Below are 25,641 nucleotides of genomic sequence, written 5' to 3' on the forward strand. Positions count from 1 at the left end.
GTATCTGGCCACGAAAATAAAAAATTCAATGTTATTATTTTGCATTTTCTTTCCAGGGAAAAAATCATCAAGCGACTCTTCTGTGGTGCTCCTGGGCAGTCTGCTGGATGACCAGCACTGGCACTATGTGGCTATTGAGTACATTGAAAAAAGCATCAATTTTACTGTGGACAGGATCACTCATCAATTTGAAATCAAGGGGGACTCCACTGACTCTGACACAAGCAATGAGGTGTGTTGTTTCTGGCCAGTTTCATGCTTTTCAGTCAACTGCGCACAGTCTGTACCTATAGCATGCTTTCATACCCTGAAAGCACACAGATATGGATAAGCATGTCTCCACTCACTGAGCACTTTATTAGGAACATTTTAACTTTATTCCACCTCCTTGTTCATGCGATTATCTAATCAGCCAATTGTGTGGCAGCAGTGCAGTGCATACAATCCTGTAGATACGGGTCAGGAGCTTCAGTTAATGTTCACATCAGCCATCAGAATTGGAAAAAAAAGAAGGAAAAAGGGACTTTGACTGTGGAATGATTGTTGGTGACAGACGGGAGTAGTTTGAGTATATAAGAAAATGCTGATCTCTTGGGATTTTCATGCACACTAGTCTCTAGAGTTTGCAAAGAATGGTGCAAAAAAGAAAAAAAATCCTGTGAGCAGCAGTTCTGCAGACAGAAACGCCTTGTTAATGAGAAACAAGGCCAAACTGGTCAAAGCTGACAAGAAGATGACAGTAACGGAAATAACCACACATTACAACAGTGGTATGCAGAGGAGCATCTCACAATACATCATAGCTCTAAGTGCATGAGCTACAGCAGTAGAAGTCTAAAAGATAAGTTTAATAAATACCTAATAAAGTGCTCACTGAGTGTATGTACAGCGTTCTTAATGCAGTTTAGAAAATGCAGTTTTGGATCAGCATAATATGGCTATAAAATATATTAAATAATATTTATAGGGGTTATTAACTGATATCAGGTGCTAATAAAATAGCAATTTCAAAGACGCATTACTCCTGCTTATCAGAATCGCCACGCTGAGGCCACCATGGGCTATAACCAATGTGGCGCTGTTTTTAATCCTGTTTTTTAATGAATGTTAATGCAGAAAACTCTGCCCCTGGGAAATTTAACATTGTAATGATGTTCTTTCACAAGCTCAGCTTCGGAGGTGCCCCAGACTACGGGAAGTTAGAAACATTTTCCGGGAGAAATTTCCAAGGGTGTCTGGAGAACTTGCTCTACAATGATGTAAATGTCATTGACTTCGCCAAACAGAATAATCAGGTGTCTGTCAGGGTAAGTCCGGTCGCCACTAATGAATCAGTCTGCATATTGACTCGCTGTCTCGTTGGATATCGGAAAGAACCAACCTTTTTGAGGATTTGTAGGATTTGTACTGCACTGTTTATTCGAAACACAAGAAAATATGCATAGATGCCAAGGATTGTATGTAGGGCTGTATGGAGAAGGCTTGAGAACGGCAGTATAATAGTTTTATTTTATTAGAATATGATTAGGATACTCTGAGGTACTGTTCTTACACTGAAAAGAATATTACTGATCGTCATGGCAGTGTGGCAGCAACTCACTCATCTGGTGCCCAATCATGGTTACAACTCAAAAATCCTTAATGATTCTGGATGCAATGCAATTATTGCTGTCACATTTCTGAGGCACAGCAAAACAGTCGGTGAGATATTTAATTTCAATATAATTAGGAATTGATCAAATGTACAACATATCTTGCCAAGGGTTTACTTACTGCTTTTCCATTTTCCACTGCCTTTCAATGTCTTCTCATAAGAATGAGAAGGTGCATTATTTACCATAAATCTCTGTACTGATGACTTTATGTGGAAGTAAACACATAATTTGGAAATATGATCTGCTTGCACTAAATCAATAGATGTATAACACCTCATCTTAAATTCAGTGTAACACAATTACGCACACGCACGCATGCATGCATGCTCATACGGCACAAACACACACACACACACACACCATAGCGGGGAGGTCCTTCCAAAATTCGGGGATGTGGAGATGAGCAGGGAGTGGAATTGAGAAGACCAAAGCGTGGTTAGTATTACCCCTGGAGGACCTAAGCCATACATAATGCAGTGTAACCGAAAAGCTAGTTCACTTGGCAACAGACTAACTTTGTTAGAAGCTTAGCGGCTCGATTCCTGGTACTCCTTCCCCCTCTCGTCTCTCTCTATCTCGTCCCTGCTTTATAAACATGGAATTGCTTGCAGTGCACTGTAATGGGCCGAAATGATTTACTGCAATATTCATTGTTGAGAGAGAACCCACTGTTGTGAATCACAAATATTACAAAACCTGGACTAGCCAAGCTAACAAGAAATAATATAAAAAACAAACAAAATGATATTCATGCCATAAAGTGAAACTGTATTCTTTTGCCAATTGTCCTATAAAATTGAAATATTCTATAAATTGTGTTGGTAATTTTCCTCACCAATACAAGTCTCCCCAAGTTTCTTAGGAAACAGGCACAGATCTGCTTGTGCCTGTGTTACTAAATTTGTTAGACAGCTAATATCTGCCCAGAAAAGAGATGTGTCAACCATGCTTTCATTAGCTGGAGTTTAATGATTTTGTATACAGTGCCTGCCAAAAGTAGAGTAACGGTAGAGTGAAATTTGTTATTTTTGTGATAAGATCAAGACATTTGGATTTCAGATCAAATTATAAATATTAGACAAAAGTACAGACAATCCGCTTTTCTTTCATTTACATGGATGTACGTTTTTACTATTTTTCAGAAATGCCTGTTTTTGTGTTAATCCCCCCCTTAAAGTCCAATATTTGGTCAGCCCTTAAAAAACGACGTAAGATCTACAGCCCAGTAACTGCATCAAGTCTTCAGTTCTTCAGGTGTTCAACCCTTCAACCCATTGGCTTATGTGTAGCCACAATAAGATCTGCACAGCCGTTGGGCCCTTGAGCAAGGCCCTTAACCCTGCATTGCTCCATGGGAGGATTGTCTCATGCTTAGTCTAATCAACTGTACGTCGCTCTGGATAAGAGCGTCTGCTAAATGCCAATAATATAATATAATGTGATGTAATGTAATGTAATGTAATGTAATGTAATCTTCTTTGGAAATTTGTTTCCAGGACTTTGCTGGAACCACTTTCAGTTGATCTTTGTTTCAGGGGGTTTCTGTCTTCAGTCCCCTCTTCAGCAACTTAAATACATGCTCAATTAGATTTTACTATTTTTAATTGACTGACTTGGTCAGTCCTGAACCTTCCCCTTTCCCCCATTGATTAAAGCTTTGGTTGTGTATGCAGTGTGATTGGTGTCTTGCTGCCAGCTGATATGGTTGGAGAAATCTAGGCAGACTAAATCTGTCTGTACCCATCCAAATTCATCCTACTGCTGCCATCCCCCATTACATCACCAATAAATATGGGTGAGCCTATTCCAGAAGCAGCCATACAGTACAAGCCCAGGCCATGACACTATCTACTCCATATTTGACAGATGAGGTGATATGCTTTGGATCATTGACTGTTCCTTCCTTTCCACACTTTAAACTTCCACTGCTTTGGTTTATTTTGCTCCCATCTGCCCATAAAACTTTGTTCCAATTCTTCTGGCTCATCTCTGTATTTTTTTGGTGAATCAAACAAATTATTCTTTATAATTATAAATTTTCTCTCAGCTTACAGATTACTTGCCTTTCAACCATTCTTAGGTCTTTTATGTTGGAACAATCTGTGCATAGCTGAGCACCAGAACACCTGCCAGTGATCTGTTAATTTAATTTTACACAGCCGACTCAATGCAAACACTGCCATTTCTGTAATATGGTAACACATATATGCCTGTAAATACCATGAAATAACTAATTGTCAATGTTTGTTGCATATATTCATCTTTTGATCCAAATGAATAAATATTAAGCTAAAATAACAAAGTTCACTCTACCATCACCATACTTTTGGAGGGTATGCCCCATTCCTCACTTAATCAAGGCAATTACTAGAAATAGGCATGGTTAATCGATTAACCGGTTAACCAAAATGGACACTTGACCGAAATGGCCATATAATTTGATTAGAGTTGTGGGTAGGCTATAGCAGTGGGGTCGTAGAATTTCAAGAGGATAATCTGTAAAAACTTCAGTGCAAATATGTCAAATCAAACAAGTTACTTGCTAATTTTAGATTTGATTAGAATCAGAAATGTCCGTTGTATTTTTATTACCTTTCAAACTAAGTCAAATGAAAAACAGCATGAGATGGGTTTTTAGGGAAAAATGACAATGAGAACTGGCACTTCAAGTGTTTGACAAATTCAGTGGTAAGTGGTATTGCCGGCTTTCAAGCCCAAACAACTGGATAGGATTTTGCTATTGCAGATTGTTGGCAACCAGCTGAAACCACCACCTTATTTTCAGAAAGTCGCATATTAGTGGCCAACTTTGTCTACAGGTTGCCTATTTTGTTCCGTGCCATTCCACAAGTAGTGTCCTATAATTACAATATCCGCTGTTCAATGAGTAGCCTATTGCCTTATATCTTGGTATTGATGTTTAGAGTTGCCATTTTCATGCCATACCAAATAGTAAAGCTACTTTGTAAATAGACTTACTCTATAAACTCTACCCTGAGAGAAGTTTGGTTTCTGTGCACTGTAAACAATTTCTCCTCCCAAACAATTTTTTTTTCTGTGTCAGGTCATAGCTAATGAAATAGCAGAGGCTAAAACATCTCTTACTTCCTGTCACAAACTAACCTTCTCGACCCCTTCCAGTCTGGCTTCAGGCATGGTCAGTCCACCGAGATTGCCCTTCTCTTCATTACTAAAGTACTTCAGTCATCTTCCCTCTCTTCAGTTAAAATCCTCCTGGACCTTCCTGGTGGATATTGCATCTCAGGCACTGCTCTTAGGTGAATCCCACATCTCGACATGGTCTTTTAGGTTTCTTGAGACGGAGGCTTGCCTGCTGCTCGGGATGTTTCTCTGCAGTCCATTAAGGCTCTGTGCTCCTCCCACTCATTTCCTTTCACCTGCTCTCTCTCTCGGGCCATTCATTTAATTCCATATTTTCTCACACCACGAATGAGACGTTCCCTCTCTTCCTTCTTTCCCTCCATCTGGCACTCAGGACCCACTGCACATCTCAGCCTGCCTGAAGAGCATGCCTTGCTGGGTGGCAGACATTTGTCTGGCCCTCGTGAAGTTCAGTCTGGCGAAGACTGAGGAGCTGCACAATCTTTCTCAAGTCCTCAGCACTGCTAGACCTCTCCTTTGACCCTATAATGTGCAAGAGCACAGATATGTGCTTAGAATGTTTTTAACTGAACACTATAATGCTAACGTAACAATCACTAATAGGCTCTACTCACAATTTCACGTCACAAAAGCGTGAAATGTCCGGTTTGTTTACTTCCGGCTACTGGGTGGTCTATTTTAATCTGACAGGCAAAAAGAGTTTCTGCTTTATTACTGAATTTGGCGAATGAAACATATTACATTTTTACATTTCAGAATTTTGCAATTTAAATCAAATTCGAAATCAATTAGGACATGACTGAAATGACTTTTTCAAAACCTTTCAAGTTCCAAAAAAAGGAGAGCATAAATAGGGTTTGTGCATCGGCTGGCTACACGTTAAGAACTGCAAAATGTAAACGTGTGACCGTATATATAAAAAGAAAAAATGACTTTAGTTATTTTTTTGTTGGAAGTGAAATAAGTCAAACCCTGCTAGCGCATTAGATGCTAAAGGGACGTGCATCAACCACCCAGGGAACGTGTACCAACCATCTTTCTTTTTCTCAATTTTGCCAAAAGTAGAGCTACTCTAAGCCTAAAAAGGTTCAACTTTGTGTATATTTTAGCTTATAAAAAATAGGTAAATAATCCCATCTTCTCGCCAGTTTATTTTGTAAGAACATCATCATCTGTACCTTGTGGAAACGTTCCTTAGCTTTCGCTTCGACTGGAAGTAAGCAAGCTTGTTTCCCAGAATGCAGAAGTTGTTTGTGCATAGAGACTATTGAAAGTTGTTCAAGTCGTCAGTTTGGGAACACTGACTTAGAATTTTGAAAAACATTCCCAAAAACCTACTCTTCAAATGGTTAACCAAGATGCTACAGGAGAGTTCACTCTGAGCTCATCTGATGCAAGAGGCCTAAGAGTAACCCAAAATGATCAACTGTCTTCCTCTGCCCATGTAGTGGCAGTAAGTTGCGCATGTAAACGCTTTCTATAGAACATCTGAAGACAATATCCCTTCATCACCACATGTACACTTCTCAGCTCCTAGTCCAACGCCTGGTATTGTCATGCTAGGATTATCGGAAATCCCTTATAGCCAATCTCCCAGCTTGTGCCGCTAAAGCCTTGCATCTATTAGACCAGGGATCATCAAATCATAGCACTCAACATCCAAAGACTGCTGGATTTCCACTCTCCCTTTACCTTGGAGTCAGGAGTGCCAAGAACAAATTTTGACGTCCAGGTTTGATGATGGCTGTAATAGACCCTTCAAGTGTTTTATTTATTTGCATATATTTATTTGCATATTGACTCTCTGGCCTGGAAATGGTGCTAGCCAGTTCTGGCACTAGTGGCTGCGTTTACGTTTCTCTGATATTGAAAGCTACTCTGCGTCGGAGCATCTGCTAAATTAATATGATATTATGTAATGATTCTCAAACCTGTGATTTTAGTGTCCAGCGTGCGCTCAAGGAGAGTGCCTTTAATGACTGTGCCGCACAGGGAACAAGTCTTCGGCTGTGTCACCGTTAAACAGATATCAAGGAGAATTGGCAGGCCAATGCCATTACAAAGCAGTGTTGCCTAATATGTTGAAGATAATAACTTTTTCCCTGATAATAGGATATTGATGTCTCACAAAACAAACAGCCGCAAGCCTTCAGAGAATACTTTAAAGGGCAGGACTATAGAAAATCAGACTCATAAAACCGAACGGCGATTTCATATTTCAACCGAATTACATTCAAATAAGGTCCAACCTTATAAACGCTTGTGAATTGAGATTAAACTAGACAGGAATCACTGAGATTTTTTTTTTTTTTACTCATTCAATTTTACTATTCTACAATTCAGTGCCTTCCCCCACTCTTAATTCCCTCTGTCAAGCGACGGTAATTGCTGTATGTTTTCCAGGGGAATGTGACCTTTGCTTGTTCTGAGCCACCCAATGTGCCAGTGACGTTCATGGGAACTAAAAGCTACCTCCAGTTATCAGCGGAGCCGGATAAAGGTGGCCTGTCTGTCAGCCTGCAGTTCAGAACGTGGGACAAGGAGGGACTGCTAATAACTACAGAACTGCACCAGAATTCGGGAACATTGTGGCTGTACATCAGAGAGGGTAAAATCAGGTTACAAATAGACAAGGCTGGAAGAATTGTGGCAGAACTCACAGCAGGTGAGCTCTTTAATAGGGCAATGTGTTTTGTGCCATATATTCTCAAATATTGTGCTAGTTTTTTTTTGTGTTACATCTTAATGGCGCAAAGACTTCATAACAACAACTAGTGAAAATGATACTGTGCATACTATTTCATGCAAACCCATCTACCCTTTAAAGCGCACCTTCTGTATGTTGGTTTTATGGCTAGGTAAAATGCACTAAGGGTATTAAAGGACAGAAATGACCTAAACACATTCCTACACTCATGTGGAACTGTGTAATTGTGTCACTGTTCTTGCTACACTGTTTTTTGCATGAAGTGTAAAGTTAATTAAAGAAAGTAAATGAGGGAACTTTACATGCCTTTTATTTTGTTATGGTGCCACATTAACACAGTCAAATATTTTTAGGGCATTGTTTAGTTTTTTCCTCATGTTATTTACAAATACTTATAACTAAAATAATAGCAAACAGTGTGGTGGAGTGGAAAAGATATTACAAGATTACAAGATATCTTCCTAAGAAGTAGTTTCACTTTAAAAGAACGCCATTGCATTATCATTTAGTAACATTTCTCTTATGTGTCTACCACTTCTTTAGTCTTTCACAGACCTTTCACAGAAGTTATTTATAAGTGCAACACATTTTTTGTAGTTTTTTTCTAGTTCAGTTTTTATACATAATTAGCCTGACATATCTCAGAAGCAGTGGCAGAATTCTGCATATTTATAGTTTGTTGATTCTCTGTTTTCAGGATCTAATTTAAATGACGGTCAGTGGCATTCTGTGGATTTCAATGCAGTGAGAGGCCTGGTACGTGTAACAGTGGACCGGGATATTGCACACGCCAATTCCCCCTTCCATGTTTCTTCTGGAAACAATTACTTTTTTGGTGGTAAGCACACGTTCTGTCAATCACCTTTCCTTGATTGGAACAATGTTTGATGATTAAAAATACTGGTAAATCACAGTCTCACCATTTACAGGTTTAGCAGTGCCTTGTGATGACAAACAGAGAGATGTTCACTTTCAGAGAAAATAAATAGGGAGGTAAATATCTTGTATTGTAGAAACAAATTACTTGCATAAGGAAATATTTAGAAATGTATTGTTCATGGGTAGGTGTTATTATCTGCACATTATCCAGTTTATTTTTAAACTGGTATGGCAATATTTTCACACCGGGAGACCAGTCCCCTGTTTCTTTTAAATGTGTTTGAAAAGGCTGTAAAAGCGTGTGTGTGCGGTTATACAGAATAATAAGGCGCAAAACCATATAGCACTGTGGAGTTCATTTCCATAAATCTCTATGGTATAATGAATGTGACTCTTTGAAGATACCCCCATTATGAATTGATTTCATCCCAATTCCCCACCCTCATTTGGAGACTGCAAACTGTAAGGTGATGTAAAAATGTTTCATTTTATTTTGCAACATTGCTCTAACAACATTACTCTTGCAACTTATTTTTACCCCACACAATTTCTATGTTGTTTCTGAAAACATCTCCCTTTGCATCGCCATGTGTGTAATTAACAGCTGTGTCAGTAGTCACCAATGTTCCACCCACAACCAGACACAGACCACGACGTCCATAGTTAAAAAGTCAGTGACTGGTAGCTTGTGGCAGGAGGAACTATTGCAGTGTGGCAACCAGAGGAAGCCTAGCTAACTGAACCTCACTCTCTCACTGACAGGGTTATCACTAACCTGTTATATCCTACCACTCTGAGCACTCAGTTATCTCAGCTATAGGGTGGCCTGTAGCGTAGTGGTTAAGGTAAAGGACTGGGACCCGCAAGATCGGTGGTTCTAATCCCGGTGTAGCCACAATAAGATCCGCACAGCCGTTGGGCTGTTGGGCCCTTGAGCGAGGCCCTTAACCCTGCATTGCTCCAGGGGAGGATTGTCTCCGGCTTAGTCTAATCAACTGTACGTCGCTCTGGATAAGAGCGTCTGCCAAATGCCAATTGTTCCTAGCAAATGACTACTGACAAAGCCACTTGGGAGTGCATACAGTAAAAGTGTTTTCTTCTTATCATGGGGACTTTTTTTTTTTACTTCTACTGCTGTAGACTCTCCACTTAGAGTTATGATGCGTTGTGTGTTCAGAGATGCTCTCCTGCATACCACTGTTGTAATGTGTGGTTATTTGCACTGCTTCGACCAGTCTGGCCTGTCTCCTCCGACGTTGTTTCGGTCTGCAGAACTGCTGCTCACTGGCTGTTTTTTCTGAACAACCCAGTCCTTTATTTTCAGGTTCATCAATGACGTTATTACATTTGTGACTGATATTGGTTGATTATGTTTGTCATTTGGTTTACAGGTTGCCCTGAGCAAATACATAAGGCAGAATGCAGAAACCCCTATGCCATTTTTCAAGGATGCATGAGACTTATCAGTATTGGGAACAATGTTGTAGATCTGACCAAAGTGCAACAAACTTTCATTGGAAACTTCAGTGATTTACAAATGGACACATGTGGAATCATTGATAGGTCAGTAGATATGGAATCATATTCTCTTGTATGATTTGCAAAATGACATTTTTAATGAAAGGAGGTGTGTCACAGACTGTATATTAATTTATATATTCTGTAAACTCACCGTGTTACAAAAAGAACATGATGAAGCGGCCGCTTCCACCAGAAGTTAATGTCCATGCATTGGTAGTTTTTCTCTTGAGGAATGTGGTTTATGATTACATTTTTGATACATGCTTATGATTGCTTATTGACTATCTCTGACACTAAAACACTTTCAGTGACGTGAATTGGACCAATAATTATTGTCACTGTGTGCTGAAATGGATCATGTATGTGACTCGTACCAAGTTTTTATGAAAACGGAGGAATTATACTTTACACACTCACAAAAACCAAAGCTGATCTAGAAGTAATTTTTCAGTTTTTAGTCATGCGCTGTTCGGAACACGGTGAGCTAACTTGGTGTCCACGTTATACAACAAACATATATGGGCTGGATGGAGCCAGCTGGGCATTTTGAACAGTTAAAGGACTGTGCTCATTGTTTTCAACATTGTTTGTCATTTTAGTTTAGGAGTACTCTAACTATATCATATAAAAAAAGGATGAGATTAAATTAAGAAGTATCGGCATATTCTTGCAAGCATTTAAAAACATTTTACAGTATTATTGACAATCCAATTTTGTTAAATCCGTATGTCCAATTATTTGCATACATTATAATTTGAATACAAAATATACAGTATCTTATTTGCAAAACATAAGAACTCTTTTATAGTTTATTTATTTTAATTCATAGCCGTGACATCTTTATTTTAACATCCCAAAATGCAAAATGGCAAGTTAACTTTGACAGTAAAGACAACAATTCCATATAATTTCGGTTTCCTACTTCCTGTCACTTTATTTAATGTATTATGTATTTATTTTATTTATATTTTCGTACAGGTGCTTGCCTAATTACTGTGAGCATAAAGGAAGGTGCTCGCAGACCTGGAACATGTTCAGCTGCAACTGCTCCGACAGCGGCTACACTGGAGCGACCTGTCACAGCTGTAGGTCTCTCCCGAACCCTCGCAGGCCTCCGAGAAGCGCAGAGAGGGATTGTTGTTTGATCACCCTATTCATTTTTAATTCTTTATTTCCTGCCTGCTGAGACTGGCCATTTGACAGCACTTCAGCAGATGAAATCAATGGGAGTGAAGAAAGCGCGATAATTATCCGAGGCAGCCATTTCAATACACTTGAGTCTCGGTGATTACACACTGTGAAAAAGTTTCAAAGAGGAACGCGCTTTTCTCAGTCAAATATAATGGCTGTCATATAAGCAATGGTTTAAAGCCTTCGTTTGCATTGATGAAGAGTCCTTTGCATTAACCGGGAAAAACATTCAGGTTATTGAATGATGGAGTTGATGGAGTACTTAAAGGATTCTGAGTTAGCTGATTGCCAATTGTGTGAAAGTGCCTCGATCCCGAGTTGTCCTGGCGTTCTCTTGGGCGATTGAGTACCTTTAATTAAACCATAATGCCATCCCAATGCATTTTAGATAGATTGAATGCTTTTGGTTATGTTCCCAAATAGGTATCCTGTATGTGACCCCCGGCCTTTGGAAATGATCAATTTCATACTTTTTTTGTCACGTTAACGTCTATTAGGCTCTACGAAACTGAAGTGGCTCAAACGGTGTGCTTTTCCTAAATTGAATATACCTCAATGTGAGGTTGTTTTGTGATTTTATTAATGCTATTTGAACTGTCTGATCCTGGTCACCGTAAACCTCCTCTCGTTTGCCGTAGCCGTTTACGAGCAGTCATGCGAAGCGTACAAACACAGAGGAAACACGTCGGGCTTTTATCACGTGGACGCGGATGGAAGCGGCCCCCTCGGCCCACGGCTGGTCTTCTGCAACATGACAGGTTTGTGAACGCCTCTGGGTCGAATACGTCATTGTTCTGCATTCAGATACTGAGCTCGATTGATCTCGCCTGGTGAAATTGAGCCAACCAAGAGGACCAGGAGGTAGGGTTAGAGTGTTTTCCGGAGATTCCAATACACCAGTCAAGCTCGGTAAGGTGTAGATAAATGTATTTGACCTACGTCTGCTCAGTACATGACTGTGCATCATCAACAAGTGCATCATGCAGCTACATGTATATATCTACCTATATAACATGTATAGCAGTGTTTAAATGAAATGTATATATGGCATACATTTACAGGAATTGAAACTATATTGAATTTACCTTGAACATAGTAATTATACGTTTGACTCAAGGCTATCTTATCCTGATATACTGCAGTTAAAGACAATATATCTTTATAAAATATAGTGCAACCTTGTGCATGTAGCAGGTATACTGTAATTCCTAGCACCTAGTTGTGTCCAGGGCATACAAAACCATGCCATCCCTGTGCCTGAGCTTTTCCTTTTACCTCCACTGCTTATATAAAAAACCTAACCTGTTACAGACTACTACATTTCTGGGATATAATAAATATTGCCAATTCAGTCTAACCACAATTTAAACGAGTGCAAAGAAAAACAGTCGCAACTCAAAAACAGTATTGTATTTTTATTCATCTTTTTCAGTATAGGTATCTGAAACTACTGTTACAACTGAATATGAATCTTCATAAATAAAGGCACTGTTCATGACATATCAAATGTCATTGTTGTAGTAGCCAATGCCATTCAATGCTGCATAGTGGACTATTTATACAGTATTTAGAACATTCATTATTTCACATTATTTCTCCGTGCATACATGCAAAGAGGAAAGTCCATAGTGTATATCTGAAGCTCTGAGCTTTGCAACAGGACTAGATCACTCCCTTTGAATGCCTCGGTATTCCTCTTCTGGAACCTATTTCTATCATTCTGTGTGTTCAGGAATCAGGCGAGGCGTTAGCAATGCTCCCAAAAAAGTTTATTCAGCACACAAAAAAAACAATCTTTCAACCTGCACCTGTCCTTGTTTTTCTGTGTGGTGAATAAACCTTTTCTACGAGCTGTAATCATGGTGTGCAAAATGTATTGATATTTTTCATGTTTCATTTTTTTCTCTGGTCTTGCATTATTTATTTGGGTGGGTGTGTATTTGTTCTAAAGATGGAAAGGAAAAATGTCCTTGTCCAGACAATTACAGTTTGTTTTTAATGAACTTAATTTTTCTGTACTTTCCTCTAGATAAAGCCTGGACAGTGATACAACACAACAACACTGAACTTATCCAATTAAAATCTTACAAAGGAACAAATCATCGCTCTGCCTGCTTTAATTATACCGTCAACACTAAAGAGCTTGGGGCAATAATAAATCAAGCGGAACATTGCGAGCAGAGGTTCACGTATTACTGCAAACAGCCATTGCTCTTAAACTCTCCTGGTAAGTAATTTTTTATCTAGAGCCATACTTTTCAAGCTGTTGACTGTTGTTTTGGTGTGCAGCTTACAAGAGCCTATGTCTAAGCAAGCCACTTCAATAATTTATTATGCCTAACTTATCTTATTATATTTGTTTTATTAAAATGGAATGCTGTCACAAGGTTTGGCTAATTTAAAGTCCTTCTTGACAACTATGGAATGGGCAAATAACATTTTTAAATCGGGGACAATTTAAGCATTAGGCCTTTAATCGAATTGGTTATCGGGCCATGTTCTCCGTCACTTCATTTCACAAAGCAGTATTAGTGTGTTAATTGCACTGAGTAGGCTAAAAAGCTCTTTTTACTTCAGTCCATGTTCCAATTTTATGGCGGTTCTGGGTTTTACATTGGGAGCTCATCAAGCAAACTCCTACATAATCCTACCTTGGGAAATAGGGCCGTGGTTGCTTGCTTGCCTGCTTGCCTTGCATTGCCAGCTATCCCAAAATGCCTTGCGGACACGAAAAATCACCTCTCATTGAAAATGAATGGAGGCGATGTAATCGCCTGAGAAATTTACTTTGTGTGCGGCTTCACCCTAACACAGCTATCATTCGAGAAGGATGAAAATGCCTTCAAATGAAACATGACCTGGTTCCAGACTGGCTTTTGTTTTGAAGTAGAAATATATGACTGTGTCTTTAAAAGTTACCATTTGATATACAAACGTTTTCCTTAAAAAAAGCATGAAAATAAATACACTACCCTCAAGTAGGAATTTGGAGTCGCTGACTGATGCTTTGAAGCTCTTATGAAATATTGATTTTATGATGGAATTGCTTGTAGACTCATGCATTCATGATGCACAAACCCTGGCTAATGCTAGAGCAGGGGTTGGCAACCCTGGTCCTGGAGAGCCGCAGGGTGTGCTGGTTTTTGTTTTCGCCTTAATACCAGCAACTGATTCAGACCCAAGAAACCAGGTGAGGCGAGTTAACTGTGTAATCCACTGCTTTAATCGATCAATTAAGTGCTGAGTCACGACAAAAGCCAGCACACCCTGCGGCTCTCCGGGACCAGGGTTGCCGACCCCTGTGCTAAAGTAAGGCTTTGTATATGTCGTAAGATGGAGCCCAGTTCAGCTGGTGGGTGGGAAGGAGGGATAAAGCGCAGATGCACTGGAGTGGAGGGGGGTCCGTGACGCAGACCTGCTCCTGTGGCCTGCGGGAGACCTGTGTACACCCGGACCAGGACTGCACCTGTGACCCGGACGGAAAAGAGCGGTGAGTCGAGAAATCTCTTGGTATAAACGGGGTCTTGCGGAGATCCTTTCGTGATTTTTAAATCACATTTGACTAACATAATATCTAACATTGCTGTGAAAGTGCATAAACAAATTTTAGGGTCGCATATCAAAGTCAAGGACATGTGTCAGAGCTTGGTTGGAATAACTTTGAATAAAATGAAAGACTTTCTAGAAGTTTCTCTTTGGCTTCCAATGTTATTATGAGGGCTTTGATATAACAGAACGGTAGAATAGCGCAGCACAAAGAGCATTACGAAGTGCACGCGCTGGAGAGCTATGGAGTTAGTGTGAAGTGAAAATAATTTCCTTCTCTTTAATTCAGGACAAATGATTCAGGCCTTCTGTCTTTTAAAGACCATTTGCCCATCACTGAAATCGCTTTTGGTGATTTGAGCCGGGCAGGCTCTGAGGCAGCTTTCAAAGTTGGACATCTACAGTGCCATGGCGATAGTGAGTTATACATATCATCAAACAATGTGCATGGTGATAATGTACAAGGCCAAACAGATGGGAATACAATTTCTTATTTACTTCTTTTTGTGTTTTACTGATCAGAGAACTTTTGGAATTCAGCTTTTTTCAACAAAGAGACATCGTATCTGCATTTTCCTACATTCCACGGGGAGCTGAGTGCTGATATATCATTTTTGTTCAAGACCACTGCCTCATCTGGTGTTTTTCTGGAAAATCTTGGAATTAAAGATTTCATCCGGATTGAGCTCAGCTGTGAGTATTTTTATGTGTGTGTGTGTGTCATCTGAAAGTACATCGCATTGCTGCTTGACTATCAATTAGGGAGAGAGTAGACGAGTCCAAATGTAGCAGAATGGAGAAGTCTTGTACTAGGGTCCGGTAGGGAGATGAGAAGGGGAGTGACACACATTTTTGACACACTGTGTTCTTAAATGTATATCAGTCGTATTTACATTACATTACATTACATTACATTATTGGCATTTGGCAGACGCTCTTATCCAGAGCGACATACAGTTGATTAGACTGAGCAGTTGATACAGTTGATTAGACTGAGCAGACTGCATTGCTCCCTTGGAGCAATGCAGGGTTAAGGGCCTTGCTCAAGGGCCCAACGGCTGTGCAGATCTTATTGTGGCTACACTGGGGATCGAACCGCCGACCTTGCGGGTCCCAGTCATTTACCTTAGCCACTACGCTACAGGCCGCCCATTTAGCTGAAATCCCGACACAGCAACAGCTAATTAATGAGTCCTGATTGAGCCCGGATTGAACCGGCAACCATCCAACTGCCACTGAACCGGCAACCATCCTGAGGTAATGCTGCTCAGGACGTGAGTGGCCGGGGTGCTGAGTCTGCAGAGTTTGTAGACTAGATAGCAGACAGGTCAGCTGGGAGGTAGTTTTAGTACTCCAATTGGGAGATCACGAGCACCTGGACTAAGCTGGGTTGAGTTGGTGGTGAGGAAGGCGTGATTCTCGAGATGTTTTACAGGAAAAATCTGCAACACATCAAACTGCCATGATGTTCTCAGTGAGGGACAGTTTGTTGTCCGCTACAACTCCCAAGATTATGAGCAGGAAAAGTATGGTGATTGTGGTGCCATCCAGGGTAAAGGATAGGTCCGACTGGCGGGAGGACTTCGCTGTGAAGTATGGATTCTCAGGTAAAGCTGAGTTAAAGTTGAACTTCAGGAGGTGGTTTGTCATCCAGCTTGAGATGTGTTGTAGGCAAGTGCCCAGTGTATCAGCCACATGATCTCTTTTTTTTTTTTTTCATGCCCAGGAAATCGGTTCACATATACCAAGTCCCCACGATGACACTCTGCAATAGCAAGCAGAAATATAATAGATATGAAATATGAACAGATATATTAATATATGTACTGATATACTAATAGATGTATTTATACATAATCCATGGGCAAATGGCAAAACAAATTGTAACAACAGAGGTTAAGACTACAATGTAACATTAGCAATATTAATTGAGCATAAATACTCAAAAATGTTTGGAACGCACGCTAAACATACTGTTAGCTTCAACTGCTAGGAGTGGATGTTCAGATTTTGAACACAGAGGCCAAAACATTCGGTCACATGTCGTCAAATTAGTGTGAGATGAGGCTCATATTGGAGAGGGGAACAGACTGTGTGGAGACTGTGTGACCCACCTGCACACCCGAACATTACCTTAACAGGATGAGCCAGCCAGCATCTTAAGAAGTTGTTCTTGCCCAACACCGTGATGCTGTAAATTACAGGTCAATCCCAGATAGCATCGATGAATGCCTATGGGACTTTGAGGCTGATTTCAACAATGTAATGGCATTTGTCCTGGATAATGCAAGTCACACATTGAAAGAATGATAATGAAACTCGAGGCTCGATGCCAAATGCACTTCAGTTAACACACAATGATCTTATTGCGAGTGGCTTTTTGGCTCGTAGTTTCCTAAAAGCAGAAAAATTTGTGGGAGTAGTCAAAAAGTTGTTCAAGCATCGTCAAACGGAGAGTTGCACTGCGCTTCCAAGGAGAATTATAGAGCAGTATTCTGAAGTAGTTTATTGCATTATTTTGCGGTATTATATCAGGAGGTCTGGCAGAGGGTTACCAGTTTGATTCCCGCCTATTGAAGTGTACCTGAGCAAGACCTAACCTGCAATTCCTTGCGACGAGCAGATTGGTACCTTGCATGGCAGCCTTTCTCCTTTGGTGTGTGTGTAAGTGTGTGTGAATGAGAGGTGTCATTTATAAAGCGCTTCGGATAAAAGCGCTATATGAATGCATTTACACCACCTAAGCACCTAAGAGTTCTGGGACAATAATTGTACAAGCATATGCAGTAATTTCACTTTCAAAATAGATGCCACAAAAGTGTCATATCTGATGTTCTGTCCACTGAAGGCAGCAGTAGGAACTTCACAGTGTAGACAGTGTAGGAACTTCACAGTCTGTCATTATAGGTGAGTAATTAGTGCCAATTGATGCAGATTACTGGGGTGGGGTAATGTGATAAATGACTGAGAAGGAGGCACTATCATTCTAATTGAGTGATATTGAATGAGCAAACTGCAGGTGAGAACAGCTCTACAGTCTCAGACAAAACGCTTACAAAATGAACCCTGCGATTCCACTGAAGAACCCCATCTAGTTCAAGCGCTGTTTATCGGGCAAAGTGGTTCTTTGTCTGGAAGCTTTCACGGTTCACACCTATGATTCACACCTATGATTGATGGTTCCTTAAAGAACTAAACAGGGTTCCTCTATGGACACCAGCCAAATAACCCTTTTCTTGGATAGATAGAGTGTAGATAAACAGCTGTCCCTAACAATGTAATATAAAAAGATTTGTGATTAATTTTTGTAAATCTTTTTTATTATATTATATATTCTAAGGCCTCTGTTACCAGTAACGGCAAGTATTGACATAAGCACATAACATAAACGTGTACCACACATGGACACATATTGTAAGACCTGAACCCCCCCCCTAAACACACACACGCACGCACGCACGCACACACACACACACACACACACAAACACACACACACACGCACACGCACACACACACTCACACACACTCACACACACTCACACACACTCACACACACACACACACACACACTCACACACACCAGTTCTGCGATCACAATCTCTGCCACCCCCCTCTCTCAGGACTGAAGAGATTTCAGTGCTGCTGGAGCTGAGAGGGGAGATTTTCTGTAATTAAAGGACTTAAAGGATGTTATAATTCCCTTTCCAAGCAGAGGACGCAAAGAGACACAGGCCCTGAAAACACGGAAAGAGACAGAATAGCAGTTTTGGGAGCCTGGGGCATGGTGGGTATTTCCAGAGACATTGTAATGCAAGACAGCTTAAACGTTGAAAGGGATACAACCTCAGGTGTGAAATGTTTTAATGAGCCGGGAAGTTGAGGATAGGAGTGTGGAAGGGAAGGTTGAAAATGGTGAGAAGATGAAAGACCTGAAGACAGCTGAGAGGTTTATGGGCCTGAAAAGAAAAGGGAGAGGTCAAAATCCAAAAGAAATGAGAGGGAAAGAAAGAGAGAGAGAGAGCCACAGGCAAGAGTCACTCGAAGATTGAGAAAACGTTGTCATGGAATTAATATTGACCAGGCAATATTGAGCGGTTATCATCATAATATGTTTTATTTATATAAATATTTACTGTGATTTTTCCACGTGAGTTCATGTGGCTTATAGTGTAGATCAGTGGTCTCCAACCCTGGTCCAGGAGAGCTACTTGGTCTGCTGGTATTGTTTTCACCTTAAAATCAGCACCCTGTTGAGACCCAGGTAACCAGGTGAGGTGAGTTAACTGTTTAATCAACTGCTCTACATGATTAATTAAGTGCAGAGTAACAGCAAAAACCAGCAGACCCTGTTGCTCTTCAGGACCAGGGTTGGAGACCACTGGCGTAGATGGTGGTGTGAAAAAGATTCAAGGGGGTGCAGACATTCCATAGACTCTATATTTGATCTTAATTTATTTTTTTTAATGCGCGGAAATAAATGGAAAAGATTTTCTATCAATAATTCATGAGGAGGGCTTATTTGGAGCACCTATGGGCTTAACTGGTTCTCCAGGTACCTCTTAAGCACAGTCCAGACTTTTCGTATTATTTCATCTAATGTTCAAAAGTTTCTAAATCAAGTCATAAAACTTGAAATGGGAGATTAATCTTTCATTTTTATTCATTTCTTTGCGCAATATGTGCCACGATATAAAAAAAAAAATGAAATGTCTACACTTTGGGTGGAATTGGGTGGCACACTTACCCAATTATTGCGGGAACTAAAAATGAAAACCAATTTGGATAAATTTACTGTCATAAAGTTTTGCAATTTTACTATTAATAAATGCGTATAAATGCATTACATTTCATATGTCAGCTTGGTACGATTTAAAAAAATTATGGGAAAGAATTTCAATTACACAGCTTCATTTGGCTTCATTTGGTGATCCACCAATTTTGTGATACCTGACAAATTTTCACTCGCCTGCACAGCTCTTGGTTTTCAATACAGTTGATCTTCCCTCTAGGACAGTGGCAGAATTACTAATTACTTACTGTTTAATATATCATAAAATAACTTTCCCCAGTCTCATAAGCTACATTAAATAATTAACAACATATTTATTTAATTTATTTTATTGGACTACGTCGGTCAAGTAACACTTCAGTGAGCAGACATATTGCCGAATACTTGACGAGGGTGTGACGTCAAGTTTTTTATGCTACCCTTGTGAGCTGGAGCTGGAGGTCCCATAATGTCATCTGGATTGTCACTTTCTCCACCAGAGCATACTAAATGGGGATAATCCCTTTTCAGTGGTTCATACAAATAACCACTTGAAGTTTCTGAATAATTTTCGCCACTCAGAATGATGCCTAGATCAGGGAAAAATGCTAATTCTCTGCATAACTTTGGGTATATACTCCACTCTGTTTACATTGAATGTTGTAGTTTCCGGTTTTATACCTTTGTCAAGTATTCGGCAATACATCTGCTCAAGTTATTTTTTATGATATATTGATTATATCTAGGCATATGCCCGTTTTGGGTACAGGTACCCTTTAAGGTAATGCTGTTGGATTGTGAAATCTGGGTACTCTCAAACACTCAGATTTGGAAAATGAGACACTGCATGGTCTGATGTTCCTGGTTTACAAAAAAACTTCAGAAAGGTTTTTCCTATGTTCACACGACTTAAAGAGACGTGGGCAATCCTACATTTTCTCAGTAGACCATGACATTTTGCAGGGGAGAAAGGTCTTAGCCCAGAGCTGTGGACAGTCAAGAACAGCGAAGTTTGTGAAGGGTATTAATGTTTTTCTGGTAATTGGTGTAGCTCGTTTGTGAAGAACCGGAGCACAGAGGTTTACTGAGAGCACCAGGGTCAGAATTCAGAAAGCACCTGTCTTATATTATCGTACTCATTATTACTCTTTCATAAATATTCTAGTCATGTTTTCATACTTGAGTTTTATTGGACTTCTCTTGCCATTACTTTGAATCTGTGTTATGTTTTAAGAAGAGATTATTTTTGTTATTCTTCCGTGCTATAGCATAGTGTGGGGGTGCCTTGATGTTTAGAGAGAAATAACTTTTATCAGAACTTAAGTGCATTCAAGTCTTAGGAGAGTTGCTAGATATTAAGACATTACATTTTTTTGTAATATTTTCTTTTGGATTTTTTAACTGTCAACCAGGAAGATAGAGATGCTTGAACTAATTAGATTTTAGGAAGTGAATTTGTCAAAGCAGCATTTTTTTTTGGCAAATGGAAATTAGATCTTTGAAAGAATATTATTCATCAGTGGGCAAGCGTGGTTTTTCCAGATTTGCACCAATTAGCACTTTTCCACAGCCACAGTATGTCATTGTCACTGTTCTTGCATCCGCTGTTATATTCTCGCTATGTTTGAGCAGCGTGCCATTATAATTAAACAATTAACAACTTTAAAAACATGAATTGCTTTGGTATCAGTGAATGAAAATCACTTTGAATCACACCTCAGCTCTAAAACACACGCCTCTCCCTTCGGTCTTGTCTTCATTGCTTTCTAATGTTAAAACGGTCCGTCTAACTTCGTTCATCTGCTGAGATTTTCTGTTTCACGCATTGCATGTTTCGCAAAGTGGAAAATAAATGACAATTATATCACACGAAGACTTTGATAAATCGGCTAACATTCCTCCCGGGAAATGGAATCTGCAGTTTGTTGAAAGCTGTAATTAACTGCTCTCACGGGACGTGAAACACAGGGATACGGAAAGCTTGGCGGCAAGTTTTTGTTTTAAGATTTCCGCCGCAGACGTCTGCTGACCAGTGTCGACAGGTCTTCCACCCGTTGGGAAGAGGGCAGACTGGCCTGGCTGTCTGCTGAAATGTGTGCTACCAGCTACTATTTCTGAGCGCTCTCCCCTCCGCTGACTGATCTGCACGGCCTCGCAGGAGGGCTGCAGATTTTGTGTAACAGGCGCGGGCGGATTGCGAGAGGACTGCGGACACCTGACGAATCCCAGATGTGATGACGGGCTCCCTCCACCGTGGTCCGTCATTAGCATCTTATTGTGGATTGTAGAGCGCATCTCGGTACAGAACCTGGTGTGGTTTTTTTGTTAGTTTTTTTTTCAGGATGTGTCACCGGAGAGCTCTTTAAAGCAGGGATGCGCAGATCTGACGTGTTTGGGGATTTCATGGCAACTTCTGATCTCAAATTTAACACTCACCCAATTATTTATTTACATAATCTGAAAAGGCTACAGCAACAAACAGTACTGCTCCTATATATTATGCACCTTGATGGAAGCATGGTATTGTGCTCAAATATAGCAGTGAACCATCATAGGTAGTTGTTTAGACAACTGAGTTTTGCACCCCTGGCATAAGCGTTATTTTTCTGCAATGTTTAGGTTATGTAGGCACTCAAGGGAATGAGCTTAAACAAATACCTTCATTTTAACAGACCAGGCAATTTCTGATACGGCACCTCGGATGAAATGTTTTTATCATTCTAATTTCATTGCTTGCGCCATCATCATAAAAAAGATACGAAACTGCGCAGATGTTATGGCAGGCTGTGCAGAAGTCAAATAAAATTTCAGTGCACAGAAAGACTGCGGTTCCCCCTGTCATGTTTCATGCTGTGTGAAATCTAAAGGACATCCACTGAAATGTGTATGGATGGAGCAGGGGATAGCAAGGTTGCCTCACAGAAGGCCCTGGGTTTGTGGACTTGGTGTATCCGTGTCCGTGTGGGTTTCCTCCAGGTCCTCTGGTTTCCTTCCATAGTCCACACTCATGCAGGTTAGACATAATAATAATAATAATAATAATAATAATACAAATATTAACTCATATCTTTTTGTGCATACAGCACAGAGTACTACAGCAGTGAAAAACAAATACCATAAACATAGACACAATGCCAAAAGACACATTACTTAAGTACTGATAGTATAAATAACTAATGAATAAATTAAAAGACCATGAATTCTATATAAATCCAATGTAGTTAATTTTCATATCAACAGAGAGTTAAGGGAAATACTAGCCCTAAGCCCCCTGGTAGCACATGATGTAAACGACTCCAGTAAGCCTCCCATGACCCTGACCAGGAACAAGCAGGTTAGTTAATGGTTGCATGAAGTTGAAGTCTTAATTGATTGACTGTTTTTAGTCAGCAAGAATGATCATCCTCATAAACATTAACTTCATGTTAGACGCACTTTCTTGGCATGGCATCAATTAGTTTGCACGGATAGGTAACGTTCGATACAATGCGATGCAAAAAATATGCACCACAAACTGATGCCGGTCGATGTGGAAAATGTTGCGTAGCCCTCCGGAATTCCCTTACCGTATTCTCAAGATATTCAGGAGGCCTCTTTGGAAACCTGAAGTTTCTTGAAGTTTGAGGTGCCTTGAAATGTCTGTCTTACAGCGCAGAATGAAGTGCTATTCTCATATGACGTGGGAAACGGTCCTTTCGAGATGAGAGTGGAGACACGCACCCCGCTGAACGACAACCAGTGGCACCACGTGAAGGCCGAGAGGAACCTGAAGGAGGCTTCGCTTCGAGTGGACCAATTACCGAGCAGCTCCCAGGAGGCTCCCATAGACGGACACATCCACCTGCAGCTCAACAGCCAATTATTTGTGGGTAGGGAAGTTTTTCCTCTTATCGGACAACCTGAAAGAGAAACGTAAAGGTGGAGATTTAACCGATTTTTAAAAATGTAAAGGCCCACACACATTAGCGTTCTCCTGCTTTTAGTATCTACAATGCCAACAAAACGTTTGCGAAGAGCAGTGACGTAGGTTTTTTGAAAAGTCCCTAACCCTGCCCCCAGAGCCATATTCCCCCTCCGTCTCCTGTGGTCAGCACTCTGTGTTAACATTTTGCAACGTCATCTGATACTTATGCAAAAACATATGTCATATCACATGGGAAATAGTTTTACAAACAGCTCTGGGAAAAAATCAGTTAGAGCCCAAAATATGTGTACTTCTACCAAAACTGCAATTGATTTAATTGGATCATGTATGGAATGCATAAAGCTTCAGGATGATATGGAAAACCCAAAAACAGACATGTGGGCCTCTAGTGGAATATTGTGTCTTTTCCTTGAGTGGTCTTTAATAAAGTTAATTGTGTTATAGTCTGTAAACAGTGTACACACAATACTAACAGCAGTGTGCAAGCTCTTAGTCAGGCGTCCCTTGCATAATATAATACAATGTTTAATCACCCCAAAGTATTTGATTTACTTTTGAGTCATTGTGTTCTGAGTCCTCCATTGATTCAAAATAATTGGTTTGGAAAATATGAGTCAAAATATCTGCTTCAGGGAAATATGTTGAAGTGATAAACTTGCAAATCTTTTCAAAGAGAAAAGTTGCTAATCCCTAATGAGCGTACAAAATGTGCTAATGTAATTTTTTAAAATATTTAATTATTGTTGTAAAAGTAGTTCAAACAAACCTTGGGGAAATGCAATTTATGTGTAATGAATATCATTACAGTTTTAATTTACATTCTGCCTCTACAACTAGAGACATTTACAGTATTTATGTATGTGTATACTTTCAAACGAGAACCTTTGAATATTCCTGAACTTCTGCAATTAAATTACTTCGCTTGGCTTCTTTTTGACGTCTGTAAGTGGAAGAGGGTGATACGGCAGCTTCATTTTATCATTGATGTCACTGATTTCATCATGATTACCCAATGCATTTATTTGACATGCATTCATTTGACAACAACAGGCGAAGACTGATGAAAAAAATATTTTAATTTTGCAGACAGCTCAGCAAATAATGTTTGCAAATTACTCCTAAATTGTATTCACTGCCTGAACAATGATTGCTATTTAAATTGGATCTAAAGGCACTCCACTGGCCAGATTCAAGAGGCTTTGTTGTGAATGAAGCCAATTACTGCAGCCCCTTTGGAAGTAAAAATACGTAGAAATATGCATAATGGGGACATGTTATGAAAGCAAACAAAACACTCAGTAGGAGTTAGTGCAGCGCTGCGCAACTGACAATACTTGAGGCAACCAACACACACAACTAAGACTACTTACCAAGTTCAACAGATTATCAGAAGTCATCAAACGAGGACTTATGTGGACAGGTTTTTAATTTGTGGGGGCATGACAAGAAAGATGCTTACCTGCATTTTAATGTCACAAAGGCAGGTCTGAATTAATTCCCTGACACACAACTAAATTCATAAATGTGTTATGCTCTGCTTAGGGGCATTGTTGTGAGCTACGCAGCCATGAATTCAAGGTTGCGTGCATCTGTAGGAGCTGTACAGTACTTCAGTGGTACCATCTCAAAAGCTGGTTACATGCTCTAGTACTGCTAGTTGTCTGTACATTACATTACAGTTATTTGGCAACTTACAGTGGACTAGACTAAGCAGGGGCCAAGCCCCCTTGGAGCAATGTGCGGTTCAATCTTATTGTTGCTACACTGGTACTTGAACCAGCAACCTTCCAGATCCCAGTCAAGCCCCTTAGCCACTAGGCTATAGGATTTGACATTTCTAATACGATGGATATCAATGCATGTTTTTTTTTGGTCTCGGAAAAAGCAAAGCTACAGAGTCTTACTGTGCCAGTTGTGTATGGCTTTTCGGGAAACATGATACATGATGATTTTTATAGATTTCAATTTCATGGTCACATTTAAAGGTCATAGTCACTGAAGCTTTTAAAAGGTTGTTTGTTTCCTTCACTTAATTTGGCTAATTCTACATGGATTTGAATTAACCTTGGCACAAAGGCTATCCCTCTTGTTTCTCAAAACTGTGTTGAATTTCAAGTCATTAGGCCAACGTTCAAGGTAATGGATGCCTCTTGAAATGTAATGGCACATTTCTAATTTCATGTCCATTTACTTTTCTCTTTCTGCATGCAAATCCATGTCTGTTCCTGATGTGTCCCTGCAACCTGTTTACACATCGGCCATTTCTGCTGGCATGCCGTGTACGGCACATATATTTCTCTGTTTTTGTTTGACATTTATTTCCG

The 25,641-nt window shown here is 40.0% G+C and overlaps 1 protein-coding gene across 1 annotated transcript in view; it reads left to right on the forward strand.

Moving 5' to 3' along the window:
• LOC133140164 (contactin-associated protein-like 5) overlaps nucleotides 1-25,641 on the forward strand; it is an 81,077-nt gene that overhangs the window by 40,096 nt on the left and 15,340 nt on the right. The window contains exons 6-17 of the mRNA XM_061259786.1: nucleotides 57-232; nucleotides 1,167-1,307; nucleotides 7,182-7,443; nucleotides 8,183-8,323; nucleotides 9,756-9,927; nucleotides 10,864-10,970; nucleotides 11,715-11,834; nucleotides 13,106-13,303; nucleotides 14,410-14,566; nucleotides 14,912-15,039; nucleotides 15,145-15,315; nucleotides 23,043-23,261. Coding sequence (XP_061115770.1) covers nucleotides 57-232; nucleotides 1,167-1,307; nucleotides 7,182-7,443; nucleotides 8,183-8,323; nucleotides 9,756-9,927; nucleotides 10,864-10,970; nucleotides 11,715-11,834; nucleotides 13,106-13,303; nucleotides 14,410-14,566; nucleotides 14,912-15,039; nucleotides 15,145-15,315; nucleotides 23,043-23,261 — 1,992 coding nt within the window. The remainder of the gene's footprint in view (nucleotides 1-56; nucleotides 233-1,166; nucleotides 1,308-7,181; nucleotides 7,444-8,182; nucleotides 8,324-9,755; nucleotides 9,928-10,863; nucleotides 10,971-11,714; nucleotides 11,835-13,105; nucleotides 13,304-14,409; nucleotides 14,567-14,911; nucleotides 15,040-15,144; nucleotides 15,316-23,042; nucleotides 23,262-25,641) is intronic.

The sequence above is a fragment of the Conger conger genome, chromosome 11 (assembly GCF_963514075.1).
Source record: "Conger conger chromosome 11, fConCon1.1, whole genome shotgun sequence".
NCBI lineage: Eukaryota > Metazoa > Chordata > Actinopteri > Anguilliformes > Congridae > Conger > Conger conger.